The sequence below is a fragment of the Trematomus bernacchii genome, unplaced genomic scaffold, assembly GCF_902827165.1.
Source record: "Trematomus bernacchii unplaced genomic scaffold, fTreBer1.1, whole genome shotgun sequence".
NCBI lineage: Eukaryota > Metazoa > Chordata > Actinopteri > Perciformes > Nototheniidae > Trematomus > Trematomus bernacchii.
The window spans coordinates 9610491-9636737 of NW_022987739.1; the positions used below are offsets into that span (position 1 = coordinate 9610491).

The 26247-nt window shown below is 38.6% G+C and overlaps 1 protein-coding gene across 1 annotated transcript; it reads left to right on the top strand.

The window, feature by feature from the left end:
- Nucleotides 1–71: 71 nt before the first annotated feature.
- Nucleotides 72–24810, top strand: xxylt1 (xyloside xylosyltransferase 1). Its single transcript, XM_034147666.1, has 5 exons — nt 72–511; nt 953–1596; nt 5137–5284; nt 12816–12948; nt 21771–24810. The coding sequence occupies exons 2-5, from the start codon at nt 1057–1059 to the stop codon at nt 22165–22167; spliced, it is 1218 nt and encodes a 405-aa protein (XP_034003557.1). The 5' UTR covers nt 72–511; nt 953–1056; the 3' UTR covers nt 22168–24810.
- The last annotated feature ends 1437 nt before the right edge of the window (nt 24811–26247 follow it).

Here is a 26247-nt window from a genome sequence, read left to right on the forward strand (position 1 = left end):
TCCTTAGAGGCAGCATGGCTCGGTATACGGCTGAACCCAAAGTGGGTGTGGCTAAATTGCGTCACAGACAGTATGTTGTTGCTAGGTTGTTAGCTAGAGATTTCTCCAACTAGTCGTTTTGCCATTTTTCCTCTCGAAATCACCAAGCCCTGCAAACACCGTAATACCGAAAGAATGACGCATGTATGCAAGGGTGCATTTGAATTTTAAACAACCAAACAGCTTTGCTTTATGCTCGGGTTAAGCAAACAGCGTCGGACTCAACGACCAACATAGAGGCGCAAAGTCGACGTCTGCTAACATAGCATCTTCGTAAAGCAGCTGGCATGTCAACAGTTTGCCGCAGGGTGTCTTACTGCAGGGATTTAGTTTTTTGGGTATTTCGTGGACTTTAACCGTGTCATTATTGTCAATGTTAAGTTAGCCAATGCAGCATTACTTCAGAAACGTGAGGCTCTAGAGACACGGGGCGAACAAGATGGCAAAATGAAACTACAGAGATCAACGACAGGCAAGTACATGCAGTTCTTCTTCCCCATCTGTTAAACCAAATAGTATTGTGTGTGCATGTTAACTAATGAGATTAAGAGGTTTAGAGCTTAAGTTTGCACAATGCAACATTGGCGAGGAATGGTTGTTAAACCTACGATCTTGGAAACTAGTATATTTTGCCCATAGACTGTTTATTCACAAACACTATGAATATTATGGAACCCATGTATTCCAATGCAAGAAAACGATTAAAAGGTATACGGGCTTTGAGTATTGGAAGATGTTATTCTAACAAACTAGAAGACTTAAAGTACCTGTCATATTTTACTGTGGTTTTTCACTAAAGGTAAAGGTAACATAATGCACAAATGAGTGCACAAAATGTAGACCTATATACTGTGTATTGCAAGCAGTTCCATCTCTGTATTTCAAGACTGAAGTATTGTTTTTTTTCTTACAGGAAGATGTGGGTAATTTACCATAAATAACTACAACATGGAGGAACATAACCTGGTGACTGTAATGCCTTGCACACCCCCACTCTTATGACACCAACAGGGAGATATGGGCTTCCTCAGACTGGTGGTCAGAATCATGGGTAGGATCAGTACTTTCCGGTCCTATCAGTTTGTGCTTCTGCTCGCTGCTGCGCTTGCTGTTGCAGCTTTTTACTACTTCGGCTCAGAGAGGCAGAACTTCTCCAGCACCACAAAGAGGATCAAGCAGACCCAGTCCACACACAACACCAACAGAAACGATGCAGATTTAACTGTGGACACCAGGCTCTCACCCAAAGATGTATCTGAGGAGCAGGGAGAGGAACAGCAAGATGTGGGAGGAGTGAGCGAAGAATTTAGGCCCGGGAAGGGAGAGATTGGTGGCTCTGGTGACCAACACTACCACGCACTCATGATGTTCACCAAGGTGGACAAAAGTCGGAGTCTGCAGGACAAGTTCAGAGTGGCAATGTTGTCTATGGTGAAGCACGGAGAGTTCATGGAAGGAGAGGTGTTGGTCCTTCATTTTGTGAGCGATCCAGCCAGCAAAGAACTGGGAGAGAAGATGCTGCAGGAATTTCTCCTTGATGCAACGTTTAAGTATGAGGTAAGCATTCTAAAAAAGTTAAACCATACTAGGAATCTGTTATCTATTGCTTTCAATATAAGAGGTTTTGGTGCCCTTTTTAAGGGTTCTTGTTTCAAATAACTACTTAGTTCATTTACTGGGGGAAAATAAAATGAAGTGAGTATTGCTATTCAAATCTCTGGTATGATACAGTGGCAGAGAAACATATATTGTATTTAAACTACACAGCTCTGATGAACCCGCAGTAGGGTTTCTTACGGATGCAAAAGAGTATCATTATGTTAACTTAACCAACATATTTTTAACAGGAATAAATCATGCTCAAAGACAAACACATATGCTGTAGGTGCTGTTTAAAGTTGAAACACATGGGGGCAGTGTTGGCCTGCAAAACTCATTCCTTACTGGTGGAGGCATCCCCTCCCCTACTGTGTTCTCTCAGCCAAAACAGAGGATTATGTTCCCTTTGTGTTGCATGCAATGTCCTGCCTAGTTCATCCTCTTTTGTATTCCTCTCAGAGCACAAGATCTTAAAACCTGTTTACAATTTACTGTCTCTGATCCTCCTCACCTGCCAGACCTTTCCTCTTAGGAATGTCTCATCATCGACAACATCTGCTGTTGTTTCAGCTTTGTATTGTCTCAGGCTGATCCCATGCCTGCTCTGGTTGGGCCGAGGTTTACTCAGCTTTGCACCTTGGCAGTTTGGAGCCTGTGGGTCAGATGGCTTGCTGCTCATTTAACTCTCTGTACTTAGACCAAGCTAAAAGTCTTGTAGGAGAACAACTGTGTGTTGAGTCAAATACAGAAAACATTGATCTGCTGTGTAAGACAAGAGCTATTTCTTAAAAAATACACGATACTAGCGTGCAGAGATTATCAACCAAAACACTTCTTTCAAGTATAACTCAGCCAATAATTATAAAGGCTCTGTGTATAACTATTAAAGTTAGTCAAAATACAGAACATGGATGGGATGCTATGGTGGTCAAAAAATCTGTCCACAGTCAGAGACACAGAGATATAAACACCTGTCAAAGTACACACAAAATCTTCTTCAGTAGCCAATAAGTACGTAGGGGTTGGGGGTATTTCATAATGTACAAGTCCCAAACAGCTCATGAAATCAGCTATAGCAATCCCACATTATGTATGTACACCATCAACATTAATAATAGTGTTTCTCAGATAGATAGCGCTGTTTGTTGTGTATTCGAAGTGCATTTGTGTACAGTAAGTGGGTAGGAATTTAGCTGTATGCACTTAAGCATATTTTACTTATCAGATGACATTTGCGGTGCTGCCAATATATCTATGATATGCCAAAAATCGCCAAAAATAACATACTGATGTATGAGTAAGCTCTGTCTAGTACAGAGTGGCCAAAAGGAACAACTTTTTTTCTATCTCTCTCTTACACACTCTTTTGCTTTTGTAAATCAAAGTTACATAACATTTACAAGCTGGCTGTACTCACAGTGGTTTTATCATTGTAATGGTATCATTCCAGACCAGTGCTTTTAAACATGGTTGGAGATAATGAATAATGAAATGATGTTCTGACACACGTACAGCCACTTAAATCCTGCCAAAGTTACAGATGGCTCGGGGTCTCCCGGGGCCCCGATGGAGGCAGTGTATGAGCACGTCGACTTCCTTGTCTGCTCATCCCGAGACGCATTCCTTTTAAATTCTTTATCTATAGGAGCAGGAAGATAAGACAACTGTTATGCAATCATTTTAGCCTCTATCTCTTGAGTTCATCAGTGGTAAATTCAGTGACCCACTTGACATTCGCAACCAACAGCCTGTAGAGTCACACTGCCCAGAGGCTGTTCTCATTACTGCTGACCATCGTTCAAACAACATATTGGAGCAGTGTGGATCATCCTGTTCAGTAATTAGCACGGATGATCACAGTGCTGTGGTATTCTACGTTTTATATCCTGCTGGATGACTTTAGGTAGTAGTGGACATATTATGGCAGGATCCACTACAAACTAAAACAGTACATTTGTAAAACACAGAGAATCAAGGGGTTAGTTCATTTATACCAGTCATAGAAGAAACTAACTAACCAATGAAGAGGGTTCTGCAGAAAATACAGTTTTTGTCAATGGAGTCTGGTGGCTTTGATGACAGCATAGATAACGTCTTCTTTTCCCATTGTGAAGGCTGTCAGACGGCAAAGGTTAGCGTCAATTAAACTGATAAGACGCTGTGAAATTAATAACTTCAAAAGACAAACAACAATAGTGTTTTGAATGAACATAGCGTAATGTGTTGAGCAAAAATGGTTCAGTTGCTAAAATTGTAATGCTATTTTTAAAGAACGTTTTGTATTATTTATTGTGGCCATTTGGAGAAAATAGTAAACATGGGTTAGCTGTGTTCTCTCCATGAATTGTTAATGGAAAGCCATACTAATTTAGTCTATTAAATATTCAAGATCTTCCAAAAATACACAGGTGGAATTTGGGTAGTCTTTTCTTTCCTTTCCTGTCTCATACCATAGTTATTGTTAATCCTCTTTGACCAAGGCTATATTCAGTGCAGCACGAAACACAGTTGTGCACAATATTCCCCCAGTTTCTCCTTCCTCTAGTCTAGTTCGTCTCTTTAACAGGTTGTGATTGAACAGTGAGTTTGTGGCTTTGAGAAGTAATATTGTACTTTATTTTTTGGAATAGGGGAAGACTTTTAATGAGCCTTGATTGAGTTATGAAAATCTAATAAATGCGCAAATCAAAATGGTTCTGTTGCAGTCCCAGTGAATATTTATCAAGACTGTGCCGAAAGCAGTCCCACACAGCTCTGAGCTTTCACAGAGGGTTTGCCTTAAGCTGCCAGGGTTTATTATCATGTTTTCCCATTGAGGCACACAGGCCTGATTTATAATACGACAGCCATATTGTCCCGGTCTTATGTGAACCTTTAACATAAACAGGAACTAATGTCAAGCTTAACCAAAAAGGCCTGAATCTCCTCAGGAAATACTGTTGTCCCAAACCGACACATATTTTTCCTTCTGCTGAAAAGCTTTAACAATAATCAGTGCTTACTGTATTTATTTTTTAATCCTCTTTCAGTAATCTACTGTATATGAACTGTACACGATCAGAACAGAGACTGACGTGTTGTGTGATTTGAAGCCTATTGGAGGAGAAGCGAGAGGCAGTGTGTGTTACTATCTTATACGATGCATCATGTGTAAACAAACACAACTTTTAGAATCAAAAGGTTATTGTGTAACATAATTTTCTTTTCTTTTTTACTAGTTGAAAGTCACTGGACAGCGCCTCTTTGTTTTATGTGCGTGTTCTGATTTTCAATGGTAAAGGCATAAATAAATGTTTTTTTTCTGATTGTCAGTCAGATATTACATCTAAAATAATATTCCCATTGACTCCCACAATTAGGGTATATCCGAACCTGCACATTTACAGCTTTCAGAATATGTTAGTTTATGGTAATATGTACCAATGATTTATAAATATCTTTAATCTTTCCATATATGTGACTCTTTGTTGTACTAACGTGCCTCCTCTGTGCCTGCAGGTGTTGTTCCATGACGTGGTTGATCTCACACACAAGCTGTTCCCCATCGTAGAGGCCATGCAGAAGTACTTCAGCGCCGGCTCTGGGGCTTACTACAGCGACGCCATTTTCTTCCTGTCTGTTGCCATGCATCAAATCATGCCTGAAAGTAAGGAAAAGCTACTTTTGGCACATTTATTTTTCAGTTAAAGGACCATCAGATGTATAGATCTTTAAGTATTTAAGTGTAGTGTAGTTTTAGTTTTATTTGCATGTTTGAAAATATCTGTCCTTAGGATATTTTACTAGAGACACGTCTAACTGTCACAAAGAAGTCAAGTTCATGTAAAGCATTTTGGATGTTTTTCAACGTCATAATTAAAATATATCTACAGACATAACTATTGTAAACACACCTAATGATGAATGATGGTTAGAATTTCCATGTATTAAAAATCCTGTAATTTAAGCAGCTTGTAATGGTTTTCAAAATGTGTTGTCCTTCACATTTGGATCAAGAACTGCGCCCATTTAAGTAAAAAAAGTCACAATGTGGATAGGAAATTGTATAACATACACAATAATTAAAAAAAAATTCAATTTTACACAAATATTGTTTGATAGTATATAAAGCTTTAAAATTAGTATTATGTTTTTTAATCTGGCAGTCCATATTTTAAATTCACTCTGGTGATGACTTCTCTAAACTGCGTAGGGTTGGGTATCTGACAGATATGTAACGTGCTGCAGAGGCCCTTTAAAGTGTGGGGGGGGGGGGATGTGTCCTGTTGCTTCTGCCCACATTAGTGCCCCCTGTGTTGGTGCTGACTGATGGCAGCGGCCCCCTCTGTTGGGCCTCTCTTCAGTGGATGTGCAGCATGGGGCATCACCAAAAGTGAACCAAACCACCAGGCTTTAAATCAATAGTCACCAATGAACCTTGAAGTATCTATCTGCAATAAAAGGGCACCGTCCTATTTCAGGTTTTTAAAGTGATCTCAGACTACACTGAGGGAACACTCTATATTTTAAACCTATTTTAACATTGATGGTATAAATCCCTGTCCAAAATACAACATGTTGGAAGCAAAGAAATTAATAAGAACAATGCAAATATCAAGGTATCACAATCCACAACAATATGCACATCGACACGCAGACCCATGATGCTTTATTCAGAGCTTAGAAGGCACACCTCATATGCACATATATCCTACTTTGCCGCATTAAAACCCCTCCATAGCATTCATATTCAAAATACAATTCCTTCAATTCTGTTGCTGACAATGAATCATCACATTTTGCTTCTTTAGGGTTGACTTAAATGTGTTATGTCGGCATTAATAATGAAAAGATAGTAGGGTCCTATCATGAACAGGGTTTATTATTGTCATTGTTTTAGTCTGAAGTGAAGAGTTTTTCCAGCAGTTACATGAATAAAGTATTCTCATAAACATGACAGTACTGGATATCAGAATCAACAGCACGAGCTGGAAGCTGAATTTATTTATTTATTAGCTTTCCGCAGAGAAAGATGCTGCCTGTCCATATTTGAAGGCTTGACTTCCCCTGTGGTTAATTTCAGGTTTTCTCCAAGGTTTTTTTTAAGCACTTCAAAAGTGCTGTTTATATTTCTCAGGAAAGCAGGATATTACTTAAGGAGCAGAAGAGCCTTAAGGCAAAACAGGTTGATAAATAAAAGATTATCCTTGGAGGAAAAATGTTTTACTTTGTGGCTTTCACTCCGCTGTCAACTCTGAAAAGTAATTTGTGGTGAAGCCCAGAGTTGTTTTGACTGAATTTAAAACATATTGCCAGTGTGGCATCATGTGATAAACATCCCCCCCCCCCCCCCCCTACCCTACCCGAGCAGTACTTGGTCTGAGCTGAAGCTGTGTGTCTGATGTTCTCTGTTTGTACCCAGAAAGGGGAAGCAACATCAAACCAGAAGGAATTAGACCAATAAAGATATTTAAATTACAAGGAACGTATGTTATTATAAACCCAAACAAATAGGCAAACTACAAAGGAAAGGGACTTTTTAGGTGAAACATTTAACTAAACCTCACTACTGGAGAATACCATATTTGAAACATTACCCTTGGTCCTACTGTTTGTAGTCAAGAGAATTCTTGTCAGTCTGAACACCACAGCGATAAACACGGTGGCAAGCATGTCTGCAACATAAAAGGGTTAGACACATGAGAGGGGGGTGTCTGCGGCTGTAAAAGTGTCTCACGTTGGGTTTTTAAAATGATTATCGATCAACCATGTGCCACCCATCTGCTCTGTGCCCAAGTGGTCATACATTTCTATTTAAAGAATCCTTTTATCTCTAAAGGGCATAATGTGGTTGTCTTAACAGAGAGTGTGTGGGTACTAGTTTCCTGAAACTCATCCAGGGAGCTACGCAGCAGACGCAGAACATCAGTTATGATTAAATACAGGGTGAAAAAACAAGCGTGTTATCAATAAGTAAATATATAGCAGCTAAAAGTAGGAGGGCTGGATTTAACATCCTTTAACTTGAGAAGTGGGATATTCCAGCAAGTTTAATTATGATGTCAAAAGAAAAGATAAAGCAGAGATAATGTGAAGCACTTTTGGTTCGGTGTAAGCTAAGCAGCCTTGAGTCTGTGTATTCAACATTTCTTTAATCGATGAAGCTAAATAGATTTAGCAAAACAGCTTTCAATTATAAATAAAATGTTATTTGCAAAGAGAAGACATTCATATGTTTGATATACTGTATAGAATTAACAGTGTTAAAAGCAGTCAGTAGACAAATGGACTCTAATTCTCTATTTTCGCACCACCAGTCCTTGGAGGATGAGAAATATTGCACAATGGAAACGATGAGGTTTCTAAGAAACAGTTTTTGTTGATGGAGAGGTGTTCCTTGTTTTGTTTCCCCTCTAGAGGTCTTAACATGCTGGGACTTGAGTCTCTCCTACAACCTTGGCCTCTATTTTCCACCTCCGACAGGATGATGTGTGAATTGCTTTGCTAAAGTGAGAATGATGTTACCTGGAAGCGAGACAGTAGCTAAACTATTGGTTTTCCCACAGGCCTACACACAGCAAATGGATGAAAGAAAATTATTATTTATTTATTTATGTTGTGACTTCCAAGAAATTCCAAGATGAAGAACTAAAAACGTTTTGTGATACTGTGAAAAGCTTTTAATAACTTTTATTAGTTATAAAAACATGATGTACTGTCTTTTTCACACTCTAACAATGCTTTATAGTAAACAAAAGTTCTAAAATTAGAATTCTGAGTAGTGCTGGAGTTAGTTTACATTACCTGACTTCCTCTCACTATTGGAGATTCACTGCATGTTACTGTTGTGTTGTCTTCTTCTAGTTTAGAAAAATAATAATTAGGGCTGTCAAGTTAACGCGTTAATAACGCGTTAACGCAAAAAAAGATTAACGCCACTAATTATTTTAACGCGATTAACGCATGTGTATTTTTTGTCCTCGCCGCCCCGTAGTTTCAGAGCGCATCGAGTTTAAAATACCATCTACAAGCTGATGCTGACAGCCCCGCTCCTGCCGCCCGCTTGTGGCAGACCACACTTCCACGCTCACCGGCAGGCCCGGACTGGCCATCGGGAGGACCGGGAGGGAGTGTGTATGTGTGGCGCGACTCGCGCGAGCGAGGCACACCTTACGTGTTGTTGTTGTTAGCATCTGGTGCTAGCTAGCTGCGCTAACGGCTATAAGGAGCTGTTTCAATGACATTTCGCCGACAACTGCGCCGAGCACTTGACTTTATGCAGGTAGCCAGACAGTGGGACATTGTACGAAAAGTCAGCACACTCAGTACGCGCTACATGATTGCAGCGTCCAGGCAGCACACGTTCGAGCATATATGCCTTGAGCGGCACATAGCTCCAACGACACACACACACACACACACACACACACACACACACACACACACACACACACACACACACACACACACACACACACACACACACACACACACAGTATTATTGTATGAGAGAGGTTCCAGGTTGTTGTGTTTAATATTCATGAGAATATTTGTCATTGTTCAAATGATAATAAACAAACATATCAAGCATATTTGTCCACTCATATGTTGATAAGAGTATTACAAACTTGAAAAATATCCCTCTAAGGTACATTTAGAACAGATAAAAAATGTGCGATTAATTTGCGATTAATCGCGATTAACTATGGACAATCATGCGATTAATCGCGATTAAATATTTTAATCGACTGACAGCCCTAATAATAATATAATTATCAACTATCAATATTTAAAGATACAACATTGTAACTTTAGATTTTTATCTGATGATAAACACATGGTCATATTTGTGTTTATGTTTTCCCTAGAGGCCTGTGACTAGACGTCCCAGTTTACTGCACACAAGGCTAGACAGTTCATTCCCGCAGCAGGAAAGGCATCAGCATTTCATATATGGGGACATAGGGAGGGTGAAAATGTATATCAGGTGATTCCCTTTCTCTGATAAAGGGTGTTTTCCAATGACGGTGGGTGAAAAAATAAACAATGAACTATATGAGAAGGCCATAAGTACTCACATCAAGACACATATTAGTGCTTAATCAGGTTGACCCACTTTCTTCCTGAAAGAAATGTGATTTTAGATAACAGTGTCTCTGTTGTTGTGTTGCTATGTCTGAGTTTAGGTTTAGTCTGATCTGACCTGAGCCCTAGACGAGCTCTTCAGCCACTTAACAACGTTACTCCTGCAATAAGTGTACAACACCCATACATGCACCTGGTCAAGATTTATTTTAACTCCCTTTATGTGTACTTATCCATTTAGTAAATCTACGTTTTTCATCCTAACATGTAATTTAACTGAAGTCAGGAATAATAAGTAACTTCTTAATGCTGCTTGAGTAAACCAGGTGAAAGTCAGTTAAAACATTTAGCTCCTTGGCATTTTTATTTGGTAAGAAAATGCCAAAACTGCCATTACTGTATATATCCATCTCTCTAATTAGTCAGACTCTAAAAAAAAGTATGTAACTAATGTTGTGCACACTGGTTACGTTGAGGTTGATGTACATCTCTGGTGAACTCGGCAGTAACATTTTAAACTGTAGGACAGTAATAGACTACAGAACAGCTGTGTAGCAGTCCACAGGGACAGACAGCACTACTGAAAGAGTTTTGTCTGTGTAGGTAATTTCCATTTCACCCCAAAAACGTGTTTCTTCTTCTCCTGTAATCCTTGCTGAGAGGATATTTAGGAACAAAAAGAGATGCAAGTGTCAGAAAAATAAGACGTCTCTCTCCCTCTCTCTCTCTCGTTGCCTCAGGCTCATACCCAGTTTGCAATAAATAATGAAACTACACTAAATGACAGCTACTGCAGAATCTGTCTCGCACAGTTCGCTTTTCCAGATTTATTTCCCCTAAAGTTAATCATAATTTTTTTTTGTAAATGACATATATTGTTTTTTAACATTTTATTTTTGTGACTAGGAGTATCCCTGCAAATGACAGAACTAAAAGCAAAATCAACAGGTAGTATTGTTTGCCTAAAACAAGCAAGTTTGATAAAAACGTGTCTCCTTTTTGATAGTTTAGACATCAGTTGCTGTATCAAAGTCTGATATCTGCAAACTATGAAAGCAGACAATTTATAACAGAGGAGTAGTAAAATAAACACTACATTTCTGATGTGAGAAAGTGCAGCAAGTGGCACTAGTCTTGTAATCTATTAAAATCATCTGTTTATTGAAATCACATGCCAGGATCAAACACTGCCATACTTTCACCTTCAAAGGACTTTGTTTTGAGTCATTGATCTGACATCAAACTCTCCACATCACAGTGTTGTACCAACTTCAGGCCCTCTTCCTGTTATTCTCCACTAGTTAAACTCGGCTAGTACCAACAAACAGCGAGGACAACTCTTGGATTACCCGCCCGAGCCCCTCTCTGTTGCCACAGTACATGGAGGCATTGTGATGGCAGCTTCCTTGTTTGGAGAGCATAGAAAACAGGTCGCCTCCGCATTGCTGAGTCTCCTTTTTCCATCACTAGTCTCAACAGAAACTGCCTCTCAAATGTCTCTGCAGCACAAACTTGTAGTACAGCTTAAATCTTCCATTAGTAACAAATATAACACAGATGAAATGTTTAGCTTTTCAGTCGGCTTTGTTCAGGCCAAGGTTGTGATTTCTTTTCAATTCCAAAAATAGGGTGTTCGTACTGTTTGACCTCGAGTACAGTCCTGCATTGGATCCCTGTCTATTTTCCCCGTAATATAATAAGCCTACGGTGATAAATTAGAATGATTCAAGAGTTCTTTCACTAAAATCGTTATTAAATTATATATATGCAACTTTCACAATAACAGTGACAACATCAAAATAGATTTTGAAACATGATGACTTGATGCATTATTGACATTGACATTATTGACTTGATGCAAAGTCTTACAACTCAGGGTAAAACATTTTTTTTAGCAGGAAACGTACAAATATAGAAACTGCTTGGTTTTTTCCAAACTACTCCTAAGCAACATTGAAATAAACAGTGGGACAGATGGGACATTGGGACCCATGCTGCCATGAAGAAGATATTCAATCTGCTCTGCCTTGTTACATATAAACTAAACCAATAGGTAATTAGTTGTCTTTTTTTCTGTTCAGTGTAGCCTCCTTTTCTTTTAATAAATATGTTGTTCATATACTGGATGGATGATGCAACACATTTTCCCTTCGAAATATAATACACTTTTGTGCTATTGGAATTATAATATCCTACAAATTGCACATTTGTTGGCTGCCAGATCCCAGCATGGCTTTAAAGAACTGAAAAACTGTTGAATTGAGCTCTGAAGGCCCATAATGCAGGAGGCCCATGCAGCTTATTATTTTTGAAGTACTCCTGCCTTTTCACAATTGTGCCAATTCCGCAGTCTTTGTCAAAATGACCTTCTGCCAATAAATGTTTACTGCTCTCAATAGAAACAGTCTTCTTTGACAGTTCGTCCTGAGCTGACAAGTGTTTTCATCTGTTCAATGATCATGTTGTGCCCCTGACACCATTCCTGAGTGTTTTCCCATCATTTCATCCCCATGGTTACCAGCAAAACATAGGAAGCTGAAACAATGGACAGATGAGGGCCTGCACATCCTGGATACTGCCGTTACCATTTTATCCACAAACAGCTGTGTTAATAATTGACTGTATGTACGCTCACAACTGCCAAACGTCCACTCCTTTAAAGAAATCTATTCCCAGATTTCTCCACACAATTCATTTGCAATTTTCTTTTCTAGGTCAATGGTAAAATTGAATAAAAAAATCACCCCTGGTGGTCAAAAACACAATCTCAGAGAAACCATTTAATGGCTTGTCAAGAGTAGTCCTCTCCTATTTTCTCGAAATGTGAATGAATAGAAGGATTTTTGGAAGTGATTGGAAAAATTCAAACTATGTGCATTGTTAGACAGTTTACTCGGAAGTAGATTTAGTGTGATTGTTTTTATAATGGACAACTCTTTTTTTGTCATGAAATAAACTAGTTAAAACATGTTTTTATTCATAATTCAATTATTCTAACCGGACAGACTCTTGTTCTTTGTTAAAATGGCAACCGTTATTTAGCAGTTTACACAGGTTTCTTTTTTAAGTTTGATGCGGCCCTATTAATGGGAAATAATGTGCTTTTTTTCCAGGTCTGACGCGCATAGTGCAGCTTGACCTGGATCTGAAATACAGGACCAACATCAGGGACCTTTTTAAAGAATTTGACCGGTTTCCTCCAGGAGCGGTGATAGGCATCACCAGAGAGATGCAGCCCGTCTACAGGTGAGCAGTGTGGCACAACACATCAGATATTAGTGTCACATGCTTTGGGATATAAACATGTCCTACATGACTGTAGACATAGTATGGTCTTAGGTCTCAACTAAATATATAATTGTGTCATGAGTCCAACATTTGGCTGTTAACTTCAACTGCATATCAAGCCTCCATGCATTGTCATTACGGAATGAAATGTTTCAAAGCACCGACCATAAAATTACTTTTGGTTATTCATGCTTTCTTTTTCTTTGGGCTGATATTTCATCCCTTCATCTTTCAGTGTATCTTTGACCTTGTCCATTTGTGGCTTAAAAAAATTAAGAAGGATCACAAATCTGTTTAGCAAAGTGTATTTTGTATTGTTGTACATATGCATGGGATGGCAGAGAAAAGCCACATTAGCAATATTATTTTAATCGTATCTCTAATGAGTTAAAAGCCCTCGCTCCAATCACACTCACTCTTGTCCCCAGATGGATTTTAGTTTTCATGCGCCTCACTTGCATATTCACAGTTTTTTCTCTCTCACAGTTTTTAAGTGAGAAAGAACATCAGATATCTCCCATACAGACTTCTTCACAAGAACCTCAGCAGTGTTACCAATCTCACATTTCCCGTCTACTAGCAAAACAGAGACAATTAGTGGCCTTTTTAATGATTTGTGTTATCATTGTCAGCCCAGGACTTTTTTTTAGAGGATTGTTATGCAACCCAAAACATTTAAAATGTGTTTCAATAATGGTTGATTGTAAAATCAAAACTTGGCTAAGAATAGGAATGCAAATGATCATGTTGTCTTCCAATACAAAAGCGGGAGGTTTCTTTTTTTTATGTCCACATTACTAGTCTATATAGTATAATGCTTTAGCTTCCGCACCAGGCCAAATTTACCAAATGTTTGACAATAAATGTAACTGACTTGAATCCGTGTTTCCATTGTACAAAGTCAACCACTGATAATACTCCTTTTTCCTGACACCTAAAGCCAGTGCTGCAAGATAGTGTTCCATGAAGAGGCCGTGAAGTCACTGTTGCAATATAATACAACAATTACTATATTTTAGATACATCTTATCAGATTAATAATTGAAGATTTGGCAGAAATGTGCCCTCTTGTTAGAAAAAGTCTTGTTCCCACCCTTTGATTCAAAAGTGTCTCTTCGTTAGACAGGAGTCTGGAGTAAATAAACAATCTGCTGATCCCAGAACTGACAAACACTCTTATGTGATCCACATAACCTTCTCTAAAAGCTGAATCATTTGTCCTACATGTCAGGTTATCCTTGGTAAACACAGCTCATACCTTTATCATTGTGCACGCTGGAAGGATGTGTGTGGAAGAGACACTCAGATCCCTTCATATTAATTAAAAGGGTAAGACGTTTTTTGAAATTGGGTACAAATCAACTTTCCGTACAATCTGTCCCACTTTACATCTCCTATCAGCCAGTTTTTCTTTTTCATATTTATTTTTCTTCAGAGGCGTCTGCTAATCCATATTTGAGCCTTATTTCATGCGTGCGTGCGTTGGTGTAAACAAGGGACACAGATTCTTAAGCTCTTTGTTCATCAGCTGATTTTTCCGTCCCTCTCAAAGAAAGAAAAAAAAACATGCCTGCTTCGTTTAGACTACTTCAGTGTTTTCCATCCAGGAACAGCGTCAAAACAGGACGTGTGTGTGTGTGTGTGTGTGTGTGTGGTGTGTGTGTGTGTTTGTGTTGTGTGTGTGTGTGTGTGTGTGTGTGTGTGGTGTGTGTGTGTGTGTGGTGTGTGTGTGTGTGTGTGTGTGTGTGTGTAGTGTGTGTGTGTGTGTGTGTGTGTGTGTGTGTGTGTGTGTGTGTGTGTGTGTGTGTGTGTGTGTGTGTGTGTGTGTGTGTGTGTGTGTGTGTGTGTGTGTGTGTGTGTGTGTGTGTGTGTGTGTGTGTGTGTGTGTGTCACACAGCCGGGTGGTTCCTCTGGGGATAAAAAAAATGTGTGAATGAAAACAACAAATCTGAACTTTTAAATGTACTTAAATAACAAAATAATCTCATTCTTACTTACTGAACTATATTGTGTTTTGTCCACATCTGTTATTGCTAGGTTTGTTGGTTCCAGAAGCTCCAACAAAGTGATACTTCTATCCAGTGAATCACATCCAATTCTAGCATTCTCAAGTCGAAAACCTTCTGCTATATGATTATATTAATATCATACTAATAATCTTAATTTAACATCTAGAGTTTTTCTTATGACCTTTAGTATTCAGATCAAAAATGTTGTCATAAATAAGCGTTGCCACATTTTCAAAAATATATTCCTAAATGTATCTGATGTCAGATACATATTTATCAACATTTAGGTAAAAGCTAAATAGTATTGGATGAGCAGATTTAATAATTTGAAAATGTATCTGGTTATTTAAACTAGAGCTCTCCTTGACTAAAGGAATTCTAAGTGACTAACAGTCATATGATTATTTATTAGGATTAAGCGATTAGTTGATTAAACTAAAGTAACTCCACAAAGAATACTGTTAAAGCACCATTCTTAATCTTGGGTTTACCAAGGATGAGCTCATAAGTGTATTCAAAATGAGTCATCCAGATTGATAATAAGGACGGAGACCAAAATGATTGTCTAAGATGGAGCAGCCCGAATATTTATCCTACAAAACAGCAGCTTTTTCCAGGACATGTTTAACATGGAGGTCGTGACGTAAAATGTTATGAAATAAGTATATCATCAGTTGTTAAACTTCGTATCGTTGTGCATGTGAGACCATAAGGATGGATATGCTGGTTTGTCAAGTGGTTTTAGAAGTAGAGCCGTAGTTTTCCTGCCAGACTCCGGCTGGCACCAGCTTCTCCAAACAGATCTGTATCCCCGCCCGCCCTGCCACTCAACTCGCTCAACTCGCTCAATGGGTCCCTAACCCTGGGAATCTCCTGCTAATGTTGTTCCTTTGGGCTTAGACACACTTCTCTCAAAAAAGGCACCACCACAAAGCAAGAGATCATGCCAATGCCCCACCAGTTGGAATTTAAAGGGATGTTAACAAAACGTTCACACAAACTGTCAAAACTATTTCTCTGTCTTTGTGGATCACTATGGGTGTGTTTGAACGTGTGCAGAGTCTTGATAGACAACAACTCGTACTGCCAGCATGTGTGAGTTCAGAGTTTTGAAGTGCATTCCAGGCAAACATTTTCATCTATTGTTTTATTTAAGTAAATCCTTACGGTTTTGACAGCAGTTTGAGATCTTGCCACTAAGACTGTCAAGGATTTAAGTGATGGTCTCTTTGTGCTTTGGTGACTGGTCATGTCAAGTTGCATTTTCGGATACAAATCCAAGCTGTTCATGCATGTCACTGTGAGGTTGAGCAACATCAACTGTATAACGAGTTTTGATTTGTTTCCTTACAAATTATGATTGGTTGTATTATTTAGAGACAACTGCATAGGGAGAAAAAACCTTCCCAACATGTCAAAACAAGTAGTAAGCTAACATCTCCCAGCATCTTGACTGCAACAGCAAACCAAGAATGAATCATCTGTCAAGTATGTAAAAAAAAATGGTGTTTCATGACATAACAGTTATAAAAATGGACTGCTTCTATAGGGGACAGGAGAGAATATGTGACGAGAGACAAGCTAGACAAATCTGGAATGTACTGTACGTGTCGCTTTAATCGAAGAAGTTCATGTGTCGGTATGAATTGTTTCTTTAAAAGATAATCCTGCCAAATCTGAAAACATTTGAGTAATATTTTATTTTCAATCTTGATTTTAGCAATGCATTGTGTGCAATCCTTTCACCTGCTGTTTTTTCCTCTTTTGAGTGTAGAGGGCTCTCAGCTCCCACTCAGAGCATTATGCAGAAGAATGCATCCTCCCACCAGCCGCATTCAGAGCACATCCTGCCACTGAAAAGTTCATTATTAGAAAAAGTGCTCCATGTCTTTTCCCTGCAGCTGCATTTGTAATGGTTTAAAAACCCAGGCGACCAGACCCACTCACATAAGTGTCACAGTCCAAGCCACAAACACACACAATGAGAGACATTAGCCAGAAGCAAGTCTTTCTACATGCAAAAAGCATGTATTGAGTCCCTGTTGTGTAATACATCCCACGTATTGCCAAGTTTTGCTCTAAACAGAATGATATTAAAGGGTGACTGTGAAATGTTTAATTTTGCGACGGCTACGTAAGCTATGTGGCACTCTCACTGTGACTTACTTGTCTGCCTTTCTTCTGGTGTAGATATAATGTTCTTGAAAAGATTGTACCAGGGTTGCGGTCGAATAGTCCGTTTTTCTTAGGAACCTTCCTAACGGAGTGAAATGACCCGGAAGTCCCTCAGTGGCAGCCATGATAAGAGCCGTTCGAATTCTCTAGTCTAGATGATAGAAAAGGAGGTTTCAAACTTCCTTTATAACCTCCTTTAGCTTAGGAACCACTGGACCTCCCTAACCGAAAGGAGAGGAGAAAATGCTGCCCCACAATGCCCAGCGGCCGCAGCATTTGCCGTGACACAACAGTCGGCCGTTCACGGAAACAACCAATTATGACCGAGAAATTATATCATGAAAGTTACGGTGCTTATTAAGCATTTTAAAACGTATGTGGTAACTTGCCAAAGTGCTTTGTTTTGAACGTTCATCAGTATTATAATCAAAAAGAGAAATATGAACGTTAGTTTTTATTGAAATTATCAAATAAAGTCAACATTTCACAGTCTTTACTGAGCTGTGTGGAGTTTGTTAAAAGATTTTAAAAAGATGTTTGAATGGTGATATACACAGTGATAGATGTTAAGGACTAACGTTTATAATAAATACATTTGTATTTATTTTAAAATCTTTTCATACAATCTTACGTATTGGGATCATTTGTATTAATGTGGACCGGAGGGAGAGGGTGACGAGCATAAGCTTCACTTTCCTTTTTTATTTCAATTCCAACTTTGGTCATGAAGAATATGTTTCTCTGTTGTCCCCGTTCATAAAGCATAAAACAACAGCATCAGAGCACGGTGCAGAGTCTCTAGATGAGTATACAGTAGTCCGTCGTTCTTATTATAGTCCGCTGTAGTTTCCATAGTTTCCAACAGCAGCAGACGCACATTTATGACGTCCGCTGGCGCATCATAAATACGTCGGATAGTGAAAGTGCAGTCGGATTCTCAAAGCACCGCAGTCTCTTCTCCTAAATCCTTTTGAATTCTCCTATCCACTATTCCTTAACCCCGTGACGTTTCACACAGAGGTCAAAGAATAGACGATAGGGATAGACGATAGGAGCTGATTTTTGGCCTATTCGACCGCAACCCCTCACAATCTTCAAGGAACAGAAGGCATTGAAGCCTATAACAAACCTTGTATTTTAATGAACAAAAATAAATGATGCCTTTGTGCCCTGTAGGCTTTTTTGTTTGAAAGTACTTTCTCGTATCAATGCTCACATTTCCTTTAATAGAACACAGCCAAGATACTTCAGTATGAAAAAGAACAGTCATTTCAATAGTACAGAATGTCCCCGGCACCTGCTAATGCTTTTCATTGTTTCTCAAGCGAGACTTCACTTGAAAGGTTTACAGTGAACATTGAAAAGGAAGTAGGAGGAGAAGCTTTTAGGTCTTACGTCTAGTTTAACTTGGTCTGTGTGAGTGTACTGGTACAAAGGAACAGCGAAAAACTGACGTCATTGTCGATGTCACAGTGACAGAGAACCTAGCTGCATTGTGTACCTCTCAAAGTCTAAAGCAGGGAAAAAACAAACCATTATTGATTTGACTGAAGTATTGTTATCCATCTTTTTTTATATGAGCTGGCAAGTTATTTTGAAATTTTGGTCAAACTCTTTCCAGGTTTTGTGTGCCTCCAAAATAAGGGTGCAAACAACCCGATACGAGAGGGATGAGATTAAGACAACAATTGTAAACACATGACTTTATATATCAACACTGCAGTTCTTCTCTAAAAAGTTCCTGGTGGTATTTTGCACTTGACTGGAAAATATTAAAAATCCTATTTCATACTTCTGATGTATTTGATTGATATCTATATCATATCTATAAGTATAACATCTGATTCCTGCCAGGTGTTTTTAAGTTTAACATTTAAAGTGAGAATTGAACTCTGTATATACTGTATGTATGCCTATAGATAACAAGACATTTCAGAACAGATATGCCACATTTATGTTTTCCGATAATGTAGAAACAGTGTTGCCATTACTTAGTTTATATTCGTTGAGAAATAGTATGACCTTTTGAAAAAATAGTCTTATTTACTTCCTTGCTGAGAGTTAGATTGCTGATAGTTTCCAAACATCAGCAATCAGCTGGTTAGTTTAGTTTAGCACAAAGATGGGAAACAGCTCGTTATATCTAATTTGTTTAATTATTACAAGAAACTAAGTGTAAAAGCATCAATGTAGGTGGTGTTATGTGCCAGACTATTTCGTGGGTGAGAGGAGTAACTTCCTGGAAACTCAACTGTTGCCTGGCAACTGGTCTGAACCTAGAATTATTACCTCACATAACTTCGTTTGAAACTCAAAATTGTCTTTTTACACAACTGTAAAATAAATACATGTTTATTTATTTAATGTTGGTTAATAGTCATCTTATTTTCCCCAAAATATCGTACCTGTAATCTTACAGTTGTAATGAACCATTTTATTATAACTAAAACTCTTTAGGCAGACAGAAAAAGGTCAGATCTAAATAGTCTGGCAAATGAAAAGCAGAGCTGAAGTTTGGAAAACGAATTGATTCATTAACAAGGGGCACATTTTATTGCACCTTTTATTTCACACAACCTAAACCCGTTGCATACACCTCCGCTGCCGTCTGTCACATAATATGGCATCATGACACATGCAGTATGTTTCTAAGGATGTATGGATTCATCACCACGGTTTAGGGCAGTGTGTGAGTGTGAGTGTGTGAGAGGATGAGCGAGTGAGAGAGAGGCAGAAAGTGACAGAGATTGCGAGTAGAGCTGTCAATCCAGCAGTAGATTGGAAGAAAAGTCTTGTCTGCTAACTGACTGCTAGAAAAGTGTAGGGGGTCTGAATACAAATGGAAGAAGGGCTGAGAAGCCTGTGTAAATGTTCCCATATGTACTTATTCACAGAGAATGTGTCTCAGGGCACGTAGACCCAGTGTTTTTCTTTTAAAAGATAAATGCTCCACAGAGGCCACAAGTCCCCAGCTACCAAACCAACGGATGGTATTACACTGTGTGGACAAGCTACAGCTGCTAAATATAGGTCATTAATAATATCAAAGCTTGACTCAGAGAATCTGCTACTCCCACTAGATTTGTTCAAGCTGCACAGAGAGAGGGAGAGAGGTATCCTCCACAATATCAATCGTAATTATTCTACTGTATTTCCAACATGTGTTTATCTGCATCAATAGCACAGGCAGAGCTCTGCTGATTTTATTAAAGTGAATTTAAGTTGTGTTTTTAAAAACAGTTTGGTCCATCTTATATCCACAAGGCAACACACTTTTCCATAAACATTGTATCATAGAAGGTTCCCGCAAGTATTGAGAAGAATGTCAATTCTCTAGAGAGTTTGTATGTGTACAAATACATTTCCATTCATTCTTGTTGCCTGTAAGAATGAAACAGTATTTGGGAAAAAGCATTTTCTTTACTTTCTTGAAGCAAAACACTTCACCCAAACAATGAAAAGATAAATAAAGTACAATAAAAGCACAAATGAATGTTACTGCTGGAAGAAAGTTACGGCCACAGCTTTTCTTTTTCATATGATGTATATATTTCTTTCTTCTTCTTTTCTTTATTTTTTGGATGCAGAGGAATTGTGCTTTGGTCAACACATTTGTTATCTAACCTACACATACAACAGGACTGTTGCTGGCATGTCTGTTATTCAAATGCATTGAAAAATGAACCTTTTATGCATTACATAACAAGTGCTATCTATTACACTAAAGCTTTCCTTTCCCTGCAAAAGGTCTTACTTGTGTGTACACAGTAACGTCTGTGCATACAAATGCTTGTTGAATGAAGCTTTGTGTGTCATTTTTTTCTCCTTGAGAGTTGGTTCTTTGGCAGGACAGGGTGCATCGTTGGCACGAGCCTCTGGCACTCCAACATGCCCTGGCACTCCTGGACCGGCTCTCTTCCTGTTTTGGGCCGCAGTGCTGTTTGTTCAGCATATGTGGACTGAAACGGAGTTGCCCCTCACTTTTCTAAATGTGCAGCAGCCTAGGATTGGGCCATATTAAAATGTTCCTGCCTGAGTCTGCCAGAAACTCCTGATTGCCAATATATTCACAGAATAAATCAACTGAATCTTGATAGAAAAGGAACATACATTCACTTCAATTTATTTGCTTCAAATTGTAACTACTGAATGAATCAAGGACACAGCATGAATCTTCGTCATCTCTCGTAAAAATGTCACTACATAAGTTGAACCGACTTGGCATTCAAGAAGATGACGCTATGCCGCAATTGTTTCATAATGAATTCCTTTTGTTTGTTAAGTGCAGTCTGGTCTTAAAAAATATGAACTTCAAATAAATATTGAAGTTGATCTAATGTCATTTGACTAATCTAATCACATAAGGTCTAATGTTTACTAATTGGGGTCGTTTTTGTGCTTCTGAAAATCGAAAGAAATCTAACTATAACTTAAAATTGATATTGAAAAGTTGAAACTAAAATAAAATAGAAAACCGAATTGATAGTTTTGATTGAGAAACAGATGCATTGTACTTAGAATTTTAGCTCACGACTCACAGCAAACCATTCCTCTGAGTGCTGTCATTGTAATGCTAACCTCTGTCCCTCTCCTCAGACACACCTTCTGGCAGTATCGTAAGGAGAACCCTCGGACCAGAGTGGGCGACCCTTCCCCTGAGGGGCTCCCGGGCTTCAACAGCGGGGTAATGTTATTGGACCTTGGTGCTATGAGGGAGTCGGCTCTCTACAACCAACTGTTGAAGCCCAGCAATGTGGCCAAGCTAGCAGACCAGTATCGCTTCAGGGGCCACCTGGGGGACCAGGACTTCTTCACCATGATCGGTATGGAGCACCCGGAGCTGTTTTACCCCCTGGCCTGTGGGTGGAACCGGCAGCTGTGCACCTGGTGGAGGGACCACGGGTACGGAGACGTGTTTCAGATGTATTATCGCTGCGAAGGACTTGTCTATATCTACCATGGCAACTGTAACTCCCCTATACCAGATTACTGATGTAAACACTGGACTGATGTTGGAACTGAAAAGGTGTCAATGACATCGGCAATATCGTTCAAAGGAAATGTTTTCCTGCTTTGGAAGATAGGATCATGACTTTAATGACAGTTTCCTGTCTTGACCACTGAGCTGCTGCTATAGTCGCAGACTTTGCCCCCTGCTGGTCAAGGGGCCACTGAAGGGCCCACCCATACACAACTTCTACAAATGTTGTGTTCATCTGTGTCATTTTAGAATACATTTTGACACTCAGGCCGAACACAGCCCTGTGTTTCAGGAATGCAGGAGATACAATAATAAGGGTGGGATTCTTCAGGTACAGAGATGATGAAATATGATCTATGAAGTTCAGATCTATTAATTTACAGGCTAAAAAGTCAAAAAATGCTGATCACGTTACAAAATAATAAACCCAGAAGACGTTGTAGTCTGTAATTGATTGGCTGAATGATGTGGCATTGGGGAGATGGGGTCCGTGCAGGGGCCCTCTGCATGGCATAGTGCTGCAGCCATGCATGAATTATCGTTTTTTAAATACAGGGCTAATGTCAGTATGAATGAGGCCTAATGCGTCATACATTGTCATTGTCAATGCCAAAAAGTATTTTGTCCTTTCAATTGATTGTATATTATTTGATTTCTATACATATTGTTAATTGTTTTGAGAAGAATATATAATAGTATAAGTGATTATTTGTTCTACTTAATAACAAGGAATTAATATTGCTGACAAAGGTTGGAATGTTATCTGCAATAAATATAGGGTCAGCAAATGTGATAAATAGTATTAACAAAAAGAGTATTGTACCTTTTGATTCCCAGCACCTCAAGCTTTCCATATTGGCCCCTAAGTCCCCTATGTCACCTTTTCCTCCGACAGCACCACACCAGGGGAAGGCTCATCTGGCACCTTTTACACTCCTCTGTGGCTGGTAGAACAGGAGGGGTTTATTTCCCAGCCGTCTGAATTCTACACATTTCTGTAAAACACAGGGAAAAAAATCCCATCAGAGTATAGACGTGGCCAGGGAGATAATAGTTAAGAATGATGGCTGATATAAATATTCAGAAGCCAAACACACACACACACACGTTGGAAAACTGAGCCACACCAGAGTTTTCTTGCTCTGCTCACTGAACTGCTACTCCGATTCCCAGAAATGTTAACACTCGATATTCATCAGTCAAGAAATTGTCTGAGGTGATGCACATTAACTCACACGTGCACACAGAGGGAAGCAGCTTAGTGGCTGGCACCTTCAGTCGAGTTGGAGGAAGGCTACTGAAGACTCGTGAGAATTAACATTATCCCAAATCAATTCGCTTCCCTTGAATTCACCCTGAAGCTGGTCAATAGTTTTTCGTGGCTCTTTCAGAACAACTCTTTTGTCTTCTTAGCTCTCAAAAAATAGAGTAAATACTGAAAAACAACTCTCAGTCCCTAATTGCACTTTACAACTTTAAAAGGGTTTTTGTTGACTAGATGATGGTAAATTGATATTCCTGAATTATTTATCCTTTTTTTAAAGACCAGTCCAATGGTTTTGTAAATGTTGGCCCATAATCTAATTAATGCAAATATGTAGCTTTGGATATATTACCTACTTTATTTCCTGCAGTAATTGCTTCCTATTTCTTCCATGACATTTTGAAGATTGCAGAGACTCACTGATTTGACAAAACATAATCCTGTTGTGTTGCTGTGGAACATCTTATAGTTATAAGAGTGGTGTATTTGAGGAAACAGATAGGATAAACATCTGCTAATTATAGTGATCCTGGAATGAAAATGCAGACATGGACACTGTGAAAAGGTCTAATGAATTTGGATTGTTCCTTTTAAGATATTCAGCTACCAAGTCTCAACTCTCCTGCCGTTATGAGCATCTTTTTATGCAGGTAGATTACGTTGTCCCTGCTTACAACTGCTTTACCAATGTGACCAAGCAATACAATTAACAATTCAATGTGATGGATAACATGGTCCTAAATACATTTAGAAAAGCTGACTTTCTAAACATATTGTAAAGAATCTAAACCACTGGAGAAAGAGAGAGGGGAAACTCTGTAAAATGTGCATTGATCTGGTGGTACCTTTCTTTCTCAGTATCCTTGTGCTGTTCAATCACTACTTTGTAAACATTTAGTTGTATGGGTCCATAATATAACATGGGAATTGCTGGGAAGTTTCCTGGAAATAACTGTAACGTGTTTACTAATAATAGGGGAAATATGCATTTCCTTGAACAGACTACTCTATTTAAATCAAAGTAAATATGTACTCATTTATCATTCATCACACCCAGTCCAATGCTTCAGTGTGAAAAAGGATACATGTAAAAGGGCTAACAGATGTTTGCACATTAGCGTAATTACTGTAAATGTTCCAAACCTCGCTTAGCAAACATTTGACAGATTAGAAAGCTGCTGTGTTGAAAGGCATTTTTACATGAAGCCAAACATTGGTTATGTGCTTTTTAAAAGAGTGTTTGAACTCAACAACCTTTCATGGATGAGCTTCCTGTGACACAGTAAACAGTAAACTTCCTGTTTGTCTTTACATTATTTCCCAATTTTGTAATTTAGTTTTTTTGTGTGTGATCAGCTTTTTCAAATAAATGATATGATGAGTTCTCTCTATTTAATGGTGTCATTGTCTAATGTAAAATAGTTTTGAAGACATGAGTTATCGTTCTTGTTTAAGTTTTAAACACATAAGACAAGCTAGTGTTTGTTTTGTGGGAGGAAGAGCTGATAACAAATACTCACGACACAAACCTTTGTCATATTTATCTGCTAAACGATACACATGACACATTTCTGTCCGTTAAATATGCAGCTCACAGCCAGCAAACTCTCCTTATACAGAAAAACAATCAGCCTTGACCCCTGAATGTGACATCAAAATACTCCTATTGACACCTGAAGCTAGAATGTATCTTTGCTGGAATATAATTATAATTTCTTTGTCTGCATTTGAATTAGTTTACTCTTTTTAAAAAGACTCATGCCCCTCTGTTCTTTCACATGTGCAAGTAAAGTAGACAAAAGGTAAGAAGAAGGCAGATTCACACGTGTCTATCTTTTCATGATGAGTTTTATCTGACAGGAGATATTATTATTACAAATATCGATGTTTGCATGATTTTTAGACATTTTAGCAGCAGGTAAACAAGTTGTGTTTCAACTGTCCATCCCCTATTGCAACAACTGCACCATTAACAATGTAATCAAAGCTTTGAAGGTCCAGTGCCTGGTCTTATATTACAGCTTTAACACTAATTACATTTTCAGTACATGAGGTAAGGCATGATTACCCTGGGCTATGTAGCCTATCAGTGTGTATTTCTAAAACTCCTTCTTCCTGGATTCATGGTCAAACACTTTGAGCATATTTACCTTCAGGGCGCGCAGCAGAAACAGCGTGCTGGTAAAGATTTGACTCTGCAGCAGAATTGAAAGAAAACAAACATGTCAATGTAGAGCTTAGTGAGACTGTGCAGTGTTTTCTTACAGTTGACAGAGAAGTGAAGACAAATGTCAAGGAAGACTATTGCTGCTGTATCTGGTAGGTGAATCAGTCAACACCTCCTCAAAGAAACAGCACATGATGGTACTACTATAGACAGGAACACAGAGTCAGCATAAGGACTTATGGCGGAGTCTCACTGCAACTCCAACACGTTAAATAAGTGACATACATAGTGACTGTGTTGCATTTAACATACTATAACTCTGTATACTTTGACAACAGGTCTGTGCTAGCAAACACCATGGGCACATAAACTCTCTTGAACTTGTTTGGTCTTGTAATGATATCTTTCTTGATGCCTGACTGTTCTAACTGTTCTGTCAGACAATTTTAAATGTTGAACTTGACTAAGCTCTATCGATATTGCATTTTATAGGAATTATGCCAATATTCTTCAAGGAAATTACATTTTATACAATGACATTTTTGATGATTGCAAATTATTTCCACTTGCTTCAATTTCAAATCACACAACTCAAATTTGTACATAGATGTTTTTGTTTTATTTGACTTGTGTTGTCTCTTATCCTTCTAGACAGAGTGAA

Coding starts and splice junctions, on each gene's coding strand:
- xxylt1 (XM_034147666.1), top strand. CDS start 1,057: ATGGGCTTCCTCAGACTGGTGGTCAGAATCATGGGTAGGATCAGTACT. Junction 1,597..5,136: donor ATGCAACGTTTAAGTATGAG/GTAAGCATTCTA, acceptor CTGTGCCTGCAG/GTGTTGTTCCATGACGTGGT. Junction 12,949..21,770: donor GAGATGCAGCCCGTCTACAG/GTGAGCAGTGTG, acceptor CCCTCTCCTCAG/ACACACCTTCTGGCAGTATC.